General features: G+C 40.1%; 1 protein-coding gene across 1 annotated transcript in view; it reads left to right on the top strand.

Moving 5' to 3' along the window:
• Nucleotides 1–16,380, top strand: part of brinp2 (bone morphogenetic protein/retinoic acid inducible neural-specific 2) — a 311,630-nt gene that overhangs the window by 223,399 nt on the left and 71,851 nt on the right. The window contains exon 6 of the mRNA XM_085804094.1: nt 10,689–10,925. Within this exon, the coding sequence (XP_085660220.1) occupies nt 10,689–10,925 (237 nt within the window). The remainder of the gene's footprint in view (nt 1–10,688; nt 10,926–16,380) is intronic.

Here is a 16,380-nt window from a genome sequence, read left to right as displayed (position 1 = left end):
TTCAGCTAATCCTCCTCTCAGAGTTTATGTGTATCCTGACAGTTCAGAAAGAGTCATGTTGAAGGCCTCTTTCAAGCAGAATAAGCCTGCCATATCATTCCCACTTCAGCTACACGCATACTGGCTTAATTGCATCGCCGCGGCTCGAATGATATGAGGCGCCGCGCAGGGGTTAATGTTCATGCCAGACGCGTTATGTGACACGGTGAAGCGTGAGCTCTCTTTCAGTTTTGGATCAGCAGATGTGAGCTGCGTGATGAATGTGACAAACATTTGGAGGAGTACTTGTGTACCGCTGTAAGAACAACACGCGTGTCAAAGGTGAAAAGCCGCAAGCTGAGAGGAGGAGTAGCTACATGCCTGACAGCCGCACTGATTTTCTTTCCCTCAGTACTTGAATATAAACAATAATTTTTACTGTTTAACTATTTTAGAATATTAAAAGAGGACAAAGAGAGGTTAAATTTGAGTTTGGATTATCAATTTCTAAACTGTTTCACGTGTTTTTTTAGGATTTCTCACAACACCATGATGCCGTTTCCTCCCCCTCTGATACAACCCACAGTAGCACATTCTGAAATAGCAACCCGCTAACATTAGAACAATTAGTTACAAGAATTAATTTACTAAGGTTATGGAGCAGTCATGGTTTTGTTAGTTGGCTATAGAGATGGTGGTTTGAGTTAAACAAATGATTTCCTAGATGACCATAGTTGCCATGGCTACAGTGATAAGCCTTTGTTTACATCACCTGCTAGTGGTCAAGCAACAGTCACAATGGTAAGCACTGAAGGATTACATCTAGACTGCATTAATGAAGGAGAAAACTTGGTAACACTTTATTTGACACCTATCTCTATAACACATTATAACCATACTTATAATAAGTTATAATGTCATAGCACTGTATAATTGACCCTTTGTTGGCCTTCTGATTGGTCTGCTGTTCCACCAATCAGAGCGCTTCTCCCCATGTCACGTGTTGCGCAACATTCTAAGGTTGGACAACCCTGGAATGAAACCCTATGAAACAAGATAGGTAGACAGCAACTTTTGGGCAAAAACTACTTTATAATTTTTCAATATGGTTAAAATGTGTGCCTGGGGTTCCTGCAATAACAACTCACAATATCTGGAACGTATTGGAGTCATTTTTATCCCATTCCCTAAACACAAGACATCAATAAACATACTTAGCCTATGTACTGTATATTAGTACTTTAACCTTCTGTTATGTATTTAGTTGAGCTTAATAATAGGGTTTGGGGGTGGTCCATTAGGGGGAGCTGTAGGCATAGGTCAGGGGTTAACTGCAAAGTTTTGTTTGTTGTTGTTGTGTGCAGTCCTCATGAGAAGTGAGCCCGTTTTCCCTGGCTGTATTACTGAAGTGCTATTGAAGCTCATTCATTCTCCAGTCCACTCTCTGGTCGTGTTCATAAACAGATAAGATCTAATACCTTCAAAGTTATCTAGCAAACGTAACATTACCGCTACTAATGTCTTTTGAACTTTGTTAAGTTTTACGAAGAGAAACGGGAGATCGGCGGAGATTAGCTTGTAGCTAACGTTAGCTAGCGCCGTTAGCTACTAGCTAGTGAGTGACCAAAACAATGATTTTCCCCCATTTTTCGGAAAAGTCGGGTAATGCCCGTTCAATCGCTCTTTAGCCACGTCTGTCTTCTATCACGGACACCATTTTTCTGATATGTAAGTTAATTCAAATTTCCCTTACTAGCAATTTAAATCTTCCTAATTTTCAATGGTTTCCAATGGGAGTTGACCCTTCCGTGACCATTGTTTGTCCAACCTAGCAACAGTAACCTTGGGGGGCGGGGCCTTGACAAAGGGTCGATTATAGTTATAAACACTCGTAATGCTTAATAACAACTATAAAGCATTTTATCAGGTCAGCAATTTCATCACTTTACTTGAAGCACCCAATGACCACTTAGAGTAAGTTATAATCACATTATAATGCATTATGCCAGTGATTATGATGCATTATAAAGAGTTTTAATATATTGCAACTATGATGATTATAATACACTTTGATCCTTGCAACAAAAAACGGTTAGCAAGGGACCAGCAATCATTAAGTATAATACTTCACCTTATAAGCCATTATAAGCCAAATGCTCTATGATGTGTTATGCTTATTGTTATAAAGTCTTATAATAATGTATGAATGTTTATAATGATAGTTATACATGTTTATAAACCAATTATAACACATTATAATTATATTTATAATGTATTATCGATGAGGGCATTGACAGTGAGTTACTAACAATTATAATGTATTATAATACTTGACCTTATAAGTCATGATAAAATGCTTTATAGTGTGTTATGATTATTGATATTATTATTGATATGAGTGTTTATAACTATAGTTATACAGTGCTATAACCGCATTATAACTCCTTTTAAAGCAGAAGTAAGTGATATATTTGTGTTAATATAAGTCTTAAATAGTTATATCTTCCGACAGCAATCACTTACATAGAGTGTTTGGACCGAAACACGGGTCTGTCAGTCACTCTGCTCTGCTCTGAGCCGAGGAGAAAACATTTATCGTATCCTACAGTTTTTATCCAATGAGGAGAGAGAACGGCATGCAGGGCTGTGTGTGCAGCCAAGGGACGCCGTGAATGTGGTGACGTAGGGACGAGGACTGTTATGGTGCGTTCAAGGAAACTCGTATTTTTCCGACCGTGAAGTCGTACCAGTTCGATCTGGTACGAGTTCACCGGTCGGAAGTTACGAGTAGCCGTTATAGTGACTTTCACCGGTAAAACAGGTCGGAAAAACACGAGTGGGTTGCCTGGAACGCTACAAAGTCGTAAGTTGTGACTTGAAGCTGTAATTTACGATTTCAAAAGCCTGCCTGGAACGCAGCATTAGCGAAAACGACCGGACCACTTACTTCTGCTTTAAGTATGGTTATAATGCGTTATGGAGATAGGCGTCAAATAAAGTGTTACTGAAAAGGTTATATTTATACATTTCTCAATTTAGGATTATGCCTGTGTATCATTGGAGGACAGTCATTAATGTCAAACTGTTACTGAGTGATGTTCTGCTGTCACGAGGGTAATGGTGTCAACGCATGATTGTGGCTGAGGAAGGAAAGAAGAAACTCAATTAATTTTAAAAACTGGTACTTGCAAAACAAATCTTAGTTAAAGGTCCACTTACTGGAAACATGTCATGATCAGATGAAAAGGAAATAGCACAAGAAATGTTCTCATTAGTGGACCCTGTGCAAAGATTTTTATCAGATGAGAGCGCAATTATGGAAGTTAACCTACAGAGGGATAAAAAAAGATTCCTCTTTGGCCTATGATACCAACATAATGTGAATGGGCATTCCTCTGTGACTTTACCACTGAGTCCACGTGCTTCCATGGCTTGTTTTAATGCAATAACAATTCAATCCATTAGACATTAAGCCAAGGCAAGGTCAAAAATGCTTCAACCAATAAGAAAGAAAGAAAGAAAGAAAGAAAGAAAGAAAGAAAGAAAGAAAGAAAGAAAGAAAGAAAGAAAGAAAGAAAGAAAGAAAGGCCCAGGTGGAAAAGCAAAGGGAAGTGGGATAGTAATTGGTGTTTAGCTGTCTCCCAAACTGAAGAAAACCTTGCCAGAATTGCAACTAGTACATACATACACACCCACACACACATGCAAAAGCCTCCTTGTACCTGCCAAAGCACGGAAGAGGAAAAATATGACTAATTACATCTCTTTCCAAGCCATTGAAAGAGTAAATACCAAAGAAGAGACATGCATATTCATAGCGAGGCACAGCGGGATTACCTTGGATGTTGAAAATCCAGAATGAGACTGTGAAGTGGAAAGAGGAAGCATTTGACACAACAAATTGATGATTATTAGCCCGACAGACAGGGAGCCAGACATGGACCAACAGACAGATTCACAGAGGCAGCATTAACACCACACTGCAAGTCTTCTGAGAGCCGCCTGCTGCTCCCTAACAAACCCATGATGCACTTTTAAAATCACACAGCAGCCTTTGATTTTGGTTTAATACACTGCATTGTCAGGAAAACTTTGGCACCGTAATTAGCACACCACTGTGTGTTATTGTGAGTCTGACGGAAAGTTTGGATTAAGCTGAACAGAATGGGAATGTAATTTTAAGGCGAGACACGGCAGGCAAAAACATCGTTTTTTCATGCACTTATCAATTTTGAGATTTTGGACTATTTTGCTTCCATAACATGTCTTCTTTCAGACTAATACAAAAAAATAGTCTAAAATACACATTATGGGTGTTTATTTTACTTCACTTTGACTGGTGTCGCCTGTAGATTTCTCCTAAATTCACCAGAACTGAGCGTTCTATCGCGGAGCGAGCCGCGTCTGTTCAGACTCCTGTCGTATCAGGTATCGCTGTGAAGCTCTCTCTCTCTCTCTCTCTCTCTCTCTCTCTCTCTCTCTCTCTCTCTCCTGCACTAATGTGTCGGTTCCAAAAATGGTCATTTCCTTTGTACCAGCGACGAATCGTAAAAGTACGAGGGAGGGTCTCATTGGCTGGTGTCGTTTTCCGACAGCGTGATTCGTTTAGAAGCATCACGTGATGCGCTCTGAACAGCATGGAGGGACTTTTAAAAACGGGGAAAGGAAATCGATTTAAATCCTCACATAAAATAAAACAGCAACTCTCACTTGCTAGACAACAAAAGACACAGCACAGAAACTCACCGAGCGATAAGATCCCTTTACAAAGTGCGTCATCGCGGAAGCTGTCACCCGTAAAAAAACGAGTGTTTGCCGTCGGAGACCAGCGCGATACACAGCGGTGGCTTTTTTTTTTTTTTTTTTTACACATCAGACGTCTGAATGAACTGATCGGAGATTTAATATGTCCCTGCGCTGGTACAGGGCTTAAAATGAACATCGATCCTCAGAATCACGTGTTGTGCAGTAGTTTACTTCTCAGTGACAGAGGTGAAACGGATGTGACACTGACATGGGCCAGAGATGATTTTTAGCCAGACAGAGAGAAACTGAAAACATTGGTTGTCATATTACAGATGAGCCCAACTAGGCTACACCTAAAGTGTTTCTTATTTTTATTTTTTGGGTATGGTTTATTTTTATTTTTTTCTCTGACCAACTGGCCCACACACCTTAAAATTCACAGTGGCCAGACACTCTTGTTTCCAGTAACAATGGGCTCTATGCACAGCTCCACTGCTTTCTAAATTCAAGGCAGCTCTTTTATTTACTGACAAACTGATTAATCCAGGTGTGTTTGAGTAGTCACATTGGTCAGACACACCTGGATTAATCAGTTTGTCCAATAATGTAATACAGGAAACAAAGGAGCTGCCTTAAGTTCAGGAAGTAGAGCTGTGCATAGAGCCAATTTGTGGAATTTTTGCAATAGAATCTTTAAAGGCCGTTTTCTCAAAATGAGCTTTTTCTTATACTCTGGACCCGAAATCTCCAGTTCAGCAGCACTTACAGACACCAAACCTTCCAGTTGTATTCCTGCCTATATTCTGCAGGTTTTTACAGAGGGGATTGTTGATATATCATTCACAGCCTCATTTATACAACAATTTATACCTAAAAACAGGGCGAAATTTGATTTTTTTAGGGCTGGTGACAGTATTTTCTCATTTACAAAGTGATAAAAAGAGATATCCAAAATCCCCTCTGTAAAAACTTTTGACTTTAATATGTCAACAAAATAAAACAAGAATTTTGAAAGTGGCTTTATCCAATCTTCAGATTTCGGGTCTGGAAATGTACACAAATTCACGCATATTTAATTATATAATGTCTAATTTCCATATGTAAGCATAATATTTAAGAAAACATGTAATACAAAAAATAATTGTCTCAATCTAAGTAATAAACATAGAAAGTTTCATGGCAATAGCTGTTAGTTAAATTTTTTACCCTATTCACCTGGGGTGTCTCGCCTTAATAATGAAAGCAGTGAAATTGAAACTGTGATGTTACAGTACCCTGTTGTTATAGGACATGAAGACAGACAGTGTTTCCCATATCTTGAACATTTTGTTGCGGCATTAGATTCAGTGGGTTGGGTAGTACTGTAGCTATGTAACAAATCTACAAACTCACTTCTTCAAGGTCCAATATTTTACATTTTTATTTGAATTTTGACATTGATGGACCATGTAAAACCAGAGATATGATAGTTTTAATTTGATAGTACAAAAATGTTTATCTGAGCACAAAAGTGGGATGGGATGGACAGATGTTCCATTTCTTTTGACATATTCGTCATTTTTTGCCACTACTCTGTGATTGTTCGTGTATTTTGGGTCCAATATGTTAATAAAGTAGGTTAAAATTAAAAAAAAAAAATACTATATGAGATCATATAGGTGCTGAAAAAGAAAGATACCAAACATGGATATGATTAATATTTTTTTAAATATATTTTTTTATTTTTATGCGGTATATAAAGGCAAAATCGAAAGTATTCAAAACTAGCCAAAAAAGACTCAGACCCCTAAGGGTTAACATCCAAAAAACATCTCTGCATAGTTTTACAACTCCTCTCTGGAGCTCTTGGAACAACAGACCTGACAGTGGTTTGGTCCACTGCCTGCTACCTCACTCCCACACACCTGGCCAGTACAAGTGGTTATGGCTGTGAGAAAAAGGAAAACGGACATATACAGTTGTTCTTCAGTGCGGCAAAATGCCAGATATCCTCCAGTAATATTAAAGCCATTGGATAAAACCTTCACTGGATAGTAGTGAGGCGTTTATTCATAGATGTCGTGTGACGTCACACAGCACCATCTTGAGGACCAATTTATCTGTCGCCTTCTTACAAAAAGAATGGATTACCATTTTTTATGACACATGCATTTTGATTGCACTCTAATGAATTACACTCTGATTCTACATTTTATTGTCTTTTATTTCTGTATAATAGACCGTTGCTAAGTAAAACAGACTGTTGCTAGGGATGCCGCTCTGATCAGAGTAGCACAGAGCAGAAGAACTATGCAAGATATTTACCTTATGTTTCATTTTTACTGTCAAACAGCTTGGGATTAATTGCAATGTTAGATAAAAGACTTGTGGGAGAGTGGAGGCTCTAAAAACCAAACCTGCGATCAGAGCCTCAGACCCGGTGTCACAGCTCTCGTCTCTGTGGCACCACAAGTCTGCGACACAAACGCGTCCCGTAAAAACAGATAAGACTACACAAATACATACACTGTAACATGTTTATGATAATTCATCAATCCACTGATTGATTATCAAAGGCTTCATTGAAAACAAGTGCACATGACCGGGAGGAGGGTTAGCAAAACAGCAAAGAAGTGACCAGACTTGCAGATATTGCTAAATTAAATTAATTATTGCACTCATAAGCCGTGTAATAAGTGGTATAATGTAGAGTTAGTCTGTTGTTATCGAGAAATAAAGACTAAGACATCCTTCGTCGTAGCCCATACAGTCTATGATCGTAGTTGTGTTGTAGCCGGTGTCATGAGGCAAAGGAGACAGGGAGAGCAGAGCTGGGGAGGGAGACAACAGGGACAGTCAGACAGGTAAAGATTGTCCTGCTTTTATTTATCAGTGTTTTTATGAAATCACTTCCTAATTACCACCTTTTCTACAAGTAAACAGGTGTGAGTGTGGACCACGGCGACCAGGAGCAGCACCATCACCACCGGTGATTAATGAGTAATTAAAGCTGAGAGTCCAAACACAGAGAGACACATTTACATTCACCTCACTCCTACAGTGACTTCCATTAACCTATACACATGTTCTCCTGCACTTATTCATCCGAGCCATGCTGTCTCACGATTACAGCAGCTCTACACCAGCGACTGGAATGAAAAGCAGGCCCCTCCTTGCAGGAGCCGGGTGGGTGGAGTCGGGTCATTAGGATCAGATCACCTGTTCTAGCTGCACTAATAGCTGCTGTCAGTCATTCTCTCTCTGTCCTGCCTGGATTAACTGTTTGGTTTTTTGCTTGTCATTTCCCCTTCAGTTCAGTTCAGTTCAGTTCAGTTCAGTTTTTTTTTTTTTTTTGTTAGTCTCTAACTCACATGGTTCTTATCCTCTGTTGTCCAGTCCAGAAAGCTGTGGCTAGCATTGGCCAGTCTGTTATGTGATCAACTATATTAGTGAGTGATGTAGTGCCACATTATAACGCCGCATTATGTAATAATGTTGTAAATTTTAACCTCATTTTGTAATAAGATTCTCGAACGCAATGTGTTATAAACTTTGCCGCATTTTGTTAGCCTGGGTATACCCATGTTGCCTTGTGCGCGATTTTATTCGCTCTGCAAGTCAGACTGGAAACCATGGACCCAATTTTTCCCTCAATGAGGGAGCCAATCACAGAACAGAGGAGGGGACAGCAAGACGATGACGACACACCGAAGCAACTTTGTTGATAGCTTGTCTCCTCCTCCTCCTCCTCTGTTGCTCACCCTGAGGTTTCTCCGATTTTTCCCTGTTAAAAGGGTTTTCCATGGAGTTTTTCCTCAGTCGATGTGAGGATCTAAGGACAGAGGATGGTGTTACGATGCCATGTAAAGCCCTTTGAGACAAACTGTTTGTAAAAACGGGCTATACAAATAAAATTGCCTTGCCTTGCCTTGCGTTGTCGATCAAACATGGTGGCAGCTGCTTTACCTTTTGATGCAGCGTTAGAAAGTTTATTTTGAAAAAAGACCAACGTTTAGCGTTTTTTTCCTCATTGGATTTCTGTCGCTCTACATACGTCTTCGGGTATGATTGATACGATTGGCTGAGCTATGTACACAGATGCATTTGATAGACATTTGTAGCGTCCAATAAACAGCTCTGGGCTTTCATGAACCACGCCTCAAATACGAAAAAATGAATGGGTGGTTCCCAGAGCGAATCTCAACATTGAGATGAGGTCTGGTGTTAGCCAGGCTAGCATTTTGTAATTAGCTGTTACATATTGCACCAAATTATTAAATTGTTTCATAAAAAATGTGCAACACCCGCATTTTGTTATAATTTGGTGCATTATGTAACAACTTATTACAAAATGCAGCAAAATTTATTACATATTGCGTTATTACATTATGAGGTGACAATTTGTTACATTATTACATAATGCGGCGCTACAAGAAGGTCCAGGTGTGTGTCAATGATAGATTGTTCGGTTTTGGGTGGCTACTAGTGTAGTAGGTTGCCGTGGTGAATTTTTGCCTCAATTAAGGTTATATCCTCATGATCACATCTGTGGCAGCACAGGAGCCGTTCGTCATCACAGCTGAAAAGAAAATGGTTGATAGTTGTAAAATACAGTATACTCAAATTGTGTCTCACCTCGAGGAGTGTGTTATAAAAACTTCCTATGCAGCCAGCTGTGAATCTGACCTCTGCATGACAGCTCTCCCTCCAGCTTTCCTGTTTTTCAATTTCTTCTCTAATTGTTGCTATTGAAATTAAGGCAAGACTATATATGCAGCCTAGAAAAACAGCACTCAAAACTTAAAAAAAACAAACAATGAAAAATAGCAAGAAAAAGAACAGAACAAGGTACACCAGAAGTTGCTCCAAAGCTTCCTTTTAAGACTCTTAAAGCTGTACTGTGTACTCTACATCTAGTATTGCAAAGCTTTATCCAGTTGCACGTCAAAGTAATAAAACATCTTTCTGGTTAAGGGCAAATCATTTTTGGAGTGGGGGAAAAAATAAATGATGTAACAAGCACAGCAGGACAACAAATGTCAAGTGTCTGCACATTTCCGCGCACTGCTCTTAAAAACAGATGGACCAAGATAAGTAGCATCTCTGCCTGTTGCAATAAAAAACAAAAAACAAAATTCTCTCATGATGCTTTGAGCATCTCTATCACACAGCGGGAAGAAGAAATAATAGGAAACAACCTGTACATGCCAGGTTGGAACAGCAGGTTGTTTATGGTGACTGCAGACTCGCTGACAGTTGCTACTGAACGCTCCCAAAATTCTCTAAATATGCCCCGGAGCAAACCTCTAAAGGTTTTATATATGCACCTTCAGTACCTGTAGCAACAGCTGCCACTGAGGTTGATATGATGAGAGCTGCTTTGGAGAAAAAACTCCTGTGATGATACCACGGCAACTGTATGAAGGTGAAGTCTCCTCACTAATCATCTACAGTACAGAAAGCCAATTGAAATGTTATTGAGTGACAGACACCACCACCACCACCACACAATAGACAGAGCCAGCAGATGAGCTGTTGTCTTTGCTGTGTCATCTCTATTGGCCTCTGTCATAATAAGCCATGTTATTAGTGTCAGTATCTCTATGCAGTGTTCAGCAAGTCTATGTAGGCCGGTACGGCAGACGGGCATTTAAATAGTTGTGTTCTGATGTGTATATTGAAGCATGAATTAGAGCTGTCAATTCGTTGTCACGGCGTGAATGCATGGCAGAATTCAAAATCATGTTATATGATTAAAAAATGTATGTCCGTTGAAGTAATAATCGGTAACAAATTATGAAAAGATACCGTTCAAAGCAAAACTATCATCCATCAAGATAGACAAATCTTGGCAGGGATTTCCTCTCATGATGTCTTTCAGTGCATCTTGTTGACTACCGTCTGGAAGGAAGAAGAAGAAGGAAAAAAAAAAGTGAGAACTTTACTCTGAAAATAAAAACATTATTTTACCCTGTGTTTTTCAGGCTTGCAAGATGTCCTGCCAGAGTTCCTGCGTGGGCGTTTTGTGGAGGCGGCCCTCAGCTATGTGGCGTGCAACTCCGAGGGTGAGCTGCTCTGCAGAAACAACGACTGCTGGTGCCGGTGCTCTGCCCGCTTCCCAGAGTGCAACTGTCCCTTCGCTGACATCAAGGTCATGGAGGAGAACCTGGAGAAGAGCAAAGAGGCCTGGAGCAGCTTCAACCAAGAGTTCATGGAATCAGGTAAGGGCTGTGATGGCTCATAGGAAACTTTAGTTTTATGGAAACGGGAAGCCATTAATTTGTGTTGGAATGACTGTTTAAAACCAAATCCTGCTTGTGTGTGTCAGTAATAAGCACGGCTTTAGATCTAAGGCCTCAACAATCAATAATGTTCATGTGCAGGATTAGTTGGTATGACTGTGGTTGGCACAAGGACACTATAACAGACCTGTGTGCAGCTTTAAGATATAATGCACTGAAAATAAGGCCATATTATAGCCAATATTGGTAGAATTAGTGTGTGATTTTATTGTAAGTTCAATTTTCATCCAAATGTAGCACAAACGTTGACTGAATTGAAAAAAATCAGCAAACTACAAATGGTGGGAACATGGTTATGAGATATGACAGTGCTGTTTGTTTCATTATACTCCACACAGATCTGATGTCAGCTGCTGCTATTTCTTGTCTCTTCAGTGTTGTAAAAGCTTCAGAGGTCATTTAAGTCACTTGTTTCATGCGCATCATGATGCATTCAGGGTCTAAGCAGCAAAAGCTTAGATTTGTTCTCAGTATTTTCTTTTTATCATATGAGACAGCCCTCAGTCATGAAAGATGATACAAATTGTTTTAAACATGGTGCTATAATAATGAGGTTTACAATTTTTCCATTGTCTCAAAATTTGGCTGGAATGAAAATCTTCTTGACACTTTGATCTGTGAAATGATCTACATCTTTGCTCCAATGATGCCAATTTAACGTTTTAAAAATGCTATTTCAAACAAATATCCAAAATGAACAATTCTAAACTTGATCACCCAATTCCAAGGAAACCTTAGCTGTGTCCCAATTCAGGGGCTGCAGCCTTCGGAGGACCCAGCCTACGCGGTCTCTGGAGGCAACGGCTTCGGAGGCTCCTCCGACAGCCGCATCAACCATTAGTAAATGGGACGGTCTAGCCTTCGGAGCATTTCCTGATCCGAACGTAAATAATGGCCTAACGTAAACAACGGCCGAACGTTAAACATTTAAAAGTGGCGCTTGCAACGGCTCTACCGCTCCTACCGCTAAGTAGAATCAATACAAGGGCAGTTATCATTAATATACTAATAAACAAACCATTGAACAGCAGCCAGGGGGGTAGGCTATTAAGTGAATAGAGAATAAAGAGCACAAGTAATGTGTTTTCATAGCTTTCTTATTAAAAGTTGTCACACTCAGATGCTTTGCCTCCGCTCCTCACCTGTGCGGCCAGCAGAACTCGGCTCAGCGGGCGACCGCGCCTCCAAGCCAGCCGCGGAGCCGGGTTACCGTGGCTACAGCACAGAGCTGCTACCGTTCGATAGCTAGCGGCTAGGTTGCTAATAACAACAACGGTGCGCAAAGCACCTTGGGATACGGGAGGCCGCAAAGGATAGTAGCGGTGCATCCTCCGAATGTAGGGGAAAGGAGGACACATTTGGAGGCTGCATTTGGAGGGGCCTTCGAATTTGGACGAATTGGGACAGCCTTCGCGCAGCGCTGTGACGTAATCGGCCTTCAAATCCACCCTTCGAAGGATGCAGCCCCTGAATTGGGACACAGCTCTTGTCATCTATGGGCACTGCTGAGATGAATTTAAAAAGTTTTGGAATTATTAACCTTTAAACTTGTGTTTTTAAGAGCAAAAAACACTCATAAATCAAAATTAGCCACTACTCTGCTATCATTACCAAACTCATATATTCTCAGGATATTCTACCTGTAGGCAGTGCTATAAATCAATTGTATGTCCTACAGTACTGACATTTAACAGCACATCCACTGGATGGTGAGGAAAGTTTGTACTATACTATACAACATTTTATTTGCTCAGTATTGGATTTGTTTTGCACATGTGATGTCACTCTCACTTTCATGAAAGATTCAATACCATTTTATTCATATGGTATATAATGCATGTGAGCTGCTCGCACCCTGGTGGGCTAATTACTACTAGTGGCTGTATATTTTGTTCAGTCTTTTTTTGGAGCTCAAGCAAGCAAAAATAGATTTTTTTTTAAAGACTTTCACAAAATGTGCATAAAATGGTCAAATCAATGTATTTATTCAAGTGCTGCTTTATTCAAATGTCTTCATCTGTTTAAATCAACACATTATTATCCGTGGTGTTAGGCCTTAACCTCCTAGAACATGAGGCTCAGCTGACAAAATGTTACATGCGTTGCATACATACATACATAATCATTATTACAGTCATATTTTGGCTCAGACAGGCTTACAAGGTACTAAAGGTTTTTACAGCGCAGAATAAGAGATGAGGCTTGGACAGCTGGACGGGGAGTGTGTTGCATAAGATTGTACTCGTTCCAGTGGGATGACGATGAGTTATAGCTCCAAGCTGGATCGCTGTTTTCTTCAGTAACGCTCCATCTATTTAGCGTGTACCTGCTAAATGTTGCTCATAATCATTTGTGATTTTTACTGACAAACAGAGCACAGTAACCGAGGATATGTGATATTTTGCAGTATACCTGGTGCGCTGTTCGGTTGCTGCTCTTTTTCTTCATAAAGAAATACGCACTGATATATGTGTGATATAGTGTATGTGGTTGTAATGACTTAAGTATGCCGTGTTGGGTTTCCTCTAAACATTTGACGTAATAGACATAAGTGGGACAAAGGGAGATACTTCAATGTAATTTAACAAGTAGTAGTGAAGTGACTAAGTGCAGCCTGTTATAAAGCAACATCTAGGTGAAGTGAGCTACATTAGCCAGCATAAGCTAGGTGAGTAATGCTCTGATGGCTTATCGTTGGGCTCAGTTACAGGCTGTGGACCGAGGCTTTGATTCTCTCACAGTAATAGCAAAGAAACTGACCTGCTTCACAATAAAAAGCATGGACTTCTCTCTATAAGACCACTCTGATGTCCTCACCCTTTTAACTTTATCACATTATAAACTTTAACGGTAACACTTTATAATAAGTACACAGTATTAAGCATTAGTTAAGCTTTAAATACTGAATTCATCATTTATAACACATGAATACTCATGTAGTTTATAAACACAGTTAAAAATGTTTTAGTCATCATTGATAAGCACTAACTGTATTTATAAACTACATACTAATGAGTATTCATGCGTGTTACCTTTAACTCCTTAGTTGTCCACCTTGTAAGACCATGTCATCAGAGCTGATACTTTGGTACCAAGTCAATACCAACACGCAAAAAATATGCAAGTGCCTGCTTTTTTTCCCCGGTACCATGAGTACCAGATATACAATGTTGTCCTTGGCAGGCCGTGTGATTCCTGTTGGGCCTGATGCAAGGCAGTTTATGCATGTGAGTCTGAGCACACGCGTAATCTTGGTGTGGCTACAGCCTGTTTGTTAGTATGTGATCATCAGGGCCCAAACATTGACCCACACCTACTACCTGGTGTCCACACAAGTTCAAGCTCATGTGAAGATGATGCGCCACGCATCTTTTCCCGGTTGATCGTCATGGAAACATGAGGCTCTGCCAGTGGCGTGCGGCATTTGGACCCGAGTGAAAACAAACTTCTTCTTCTTAACTTCATGTTGCTGCCAGCACTTTATATTCTCTGCAGTTACAGAAGGTGTTGAATCTCAGTGGCGCTTAAAAACAAGAAAGTTTGATGTGAAACTGTTTTTTTTTTTTTTTTTTGTATTTTTTTTTTCAATAGGCCTAGTGAATTTAGAGGCACATGGTTTGTTTTGCTTTTAATTGTGGGGGAGAATCATGGAAATTCACTCGTATTGGTATCAACTACTGCAATTCTGGTATCGTGACACTCCTGGATGACACCACTGTCATCCTTGTTGTCCACCTTAGTGCTAACAGATAGAGTTCTCAACAGGCCTGAAAATCCAAACCCAACCCGACCCGAGTGAGTTTAAACCGGAGCATGACCCGCCCTAGATCATCATGTACAATGCTGAGCTGGAGCCCGACAGACTCACACCTGGCACCACGAGGGAGTTACTGTAGTTGTGTACCATGTAGAATCAGCAAAAACAACACAAATACTGGTCAAGTGTCACAGAGAGGAGAGTCACAGAGATTCAAGGGTAAAAACACCACAGCGCTGTCCATGGTCCTGACAAGGAGCAGAGCTGGATCTGGACAGGCTGTGCAATGTACACTACACACGTTTGTTACAATGTTTGCCATGGCATTCTGTAATGTAATTTAACAGTGTCTTTTTTCATTAGAATGGAATTCAGCCTTTTTATTGTTAGTTGTCACGTCACCTCATTAACTTTGATTGATGGCATTTGATTATTTTTTACCCAAAGCCGAGTATAGCTGATGTTATCTGGCCCTCTGCGTTGTGTTTGGTACGGACTGCCCAAACGTGTGACCGTTTTGCCAAGAGGTCAATGACCACTGGGCAGTCTGGTTTGCACTTCCTTTATGGGTGAGTGAGTCAGTGCACCATGGACCGTCCGTTACACGATCTTGACCTGACCTGAACAATTTGGACTTTTTCAGGTCAGGTTTGGATTTAGGAAGTATTTGAGAACTCTAGTAGCAATAGTGGTATCCAGAGGATAAGTAGTTGTACTTAATAGCAGCAATATACACCAATGGAAGAGGGAAAAAGAGGAACACAAGTTGTTGGAGTTTTATTACTAACACTGAAAGTTAAAGTTAAGGATTTTGTGGAGGCCTGTTCTTCCCTGATGTGAAATTAAAAAAGATAACTTCACAGCAGTGTGACTCATTTCTACTGAGCTAAGCTGTCTTATGAAAGTTGATAATTAAAGAAAAGTTGGATGGGAATTCAATAAACGTCTTCATTCTCTAAAAGACACAAGATTGGGGCCTTACAGTATTACTCAGCGGAACTGTGTGTTATCTAGGATTTTTTTTTTTCCGACTTACTTTCTTGAAAGTGCTGCAAATTTATTAAACATAATATCGTAATGTGTGACAAAGTTTAGAGGCGGCAGTGTGCTGGTTGTGTGTGTCTGTGGAGGCCCATCGTCAGGTGTATAATCTCATTCTTTGCTCAATCGATTTTCGGCAAGCTGGGCCTCTTTATCAAAACTATTCATCACAGAGAGTGAGTGAGACACAGGTGTGTGATGTAATGGCAGCAATGATGAAGAACAAGTCGGGCGTCACTTTCTAAATTAGCTTCTTTTTTTTCACCCTTTTTTTTTTGATACATCTCAACACATCACCCCTCTCATTTTTTAATGACTTGGAAGGTGTAGGCAGGATTTAATTGGAGACAGGTTTCTGGCAGCTTTTCTTAAACTTTTGTGAGTTTGTTGTGTCTCCCCGGGGAGTTCATTGTGTGTGCGCTGCCATTTAGGTGGAAATTGCTTTGAGAGTGACATTACGGAAGGCAAGCAGCATTTTTCTTTGCATTCACTTAGTGTGGTTTTGACAGCACCTGACTCTGCAAGGTTGTTTTTTTTCTGTTTGTTTGGTTTTTTTTGCTGCATATTAAAGCTTTC

The sequence above is a fragment of the Trachurus japonicus genome, chromosome 17 (genome assembly GCF_045865225.1).
Source record: "Trachurus japonicus isolate A0001 chromosome 17, Traja_1.0".
NCBI classification, from domain to species: Eukaryota; Metazoa; Chordata; class Actinopteri; order Carangiformes; family Carangidae; genus Trachurus; species Trachurus japonicus.
This window is presented reverse-complemented; position numbering and strand designations above follow the sequence as displayed.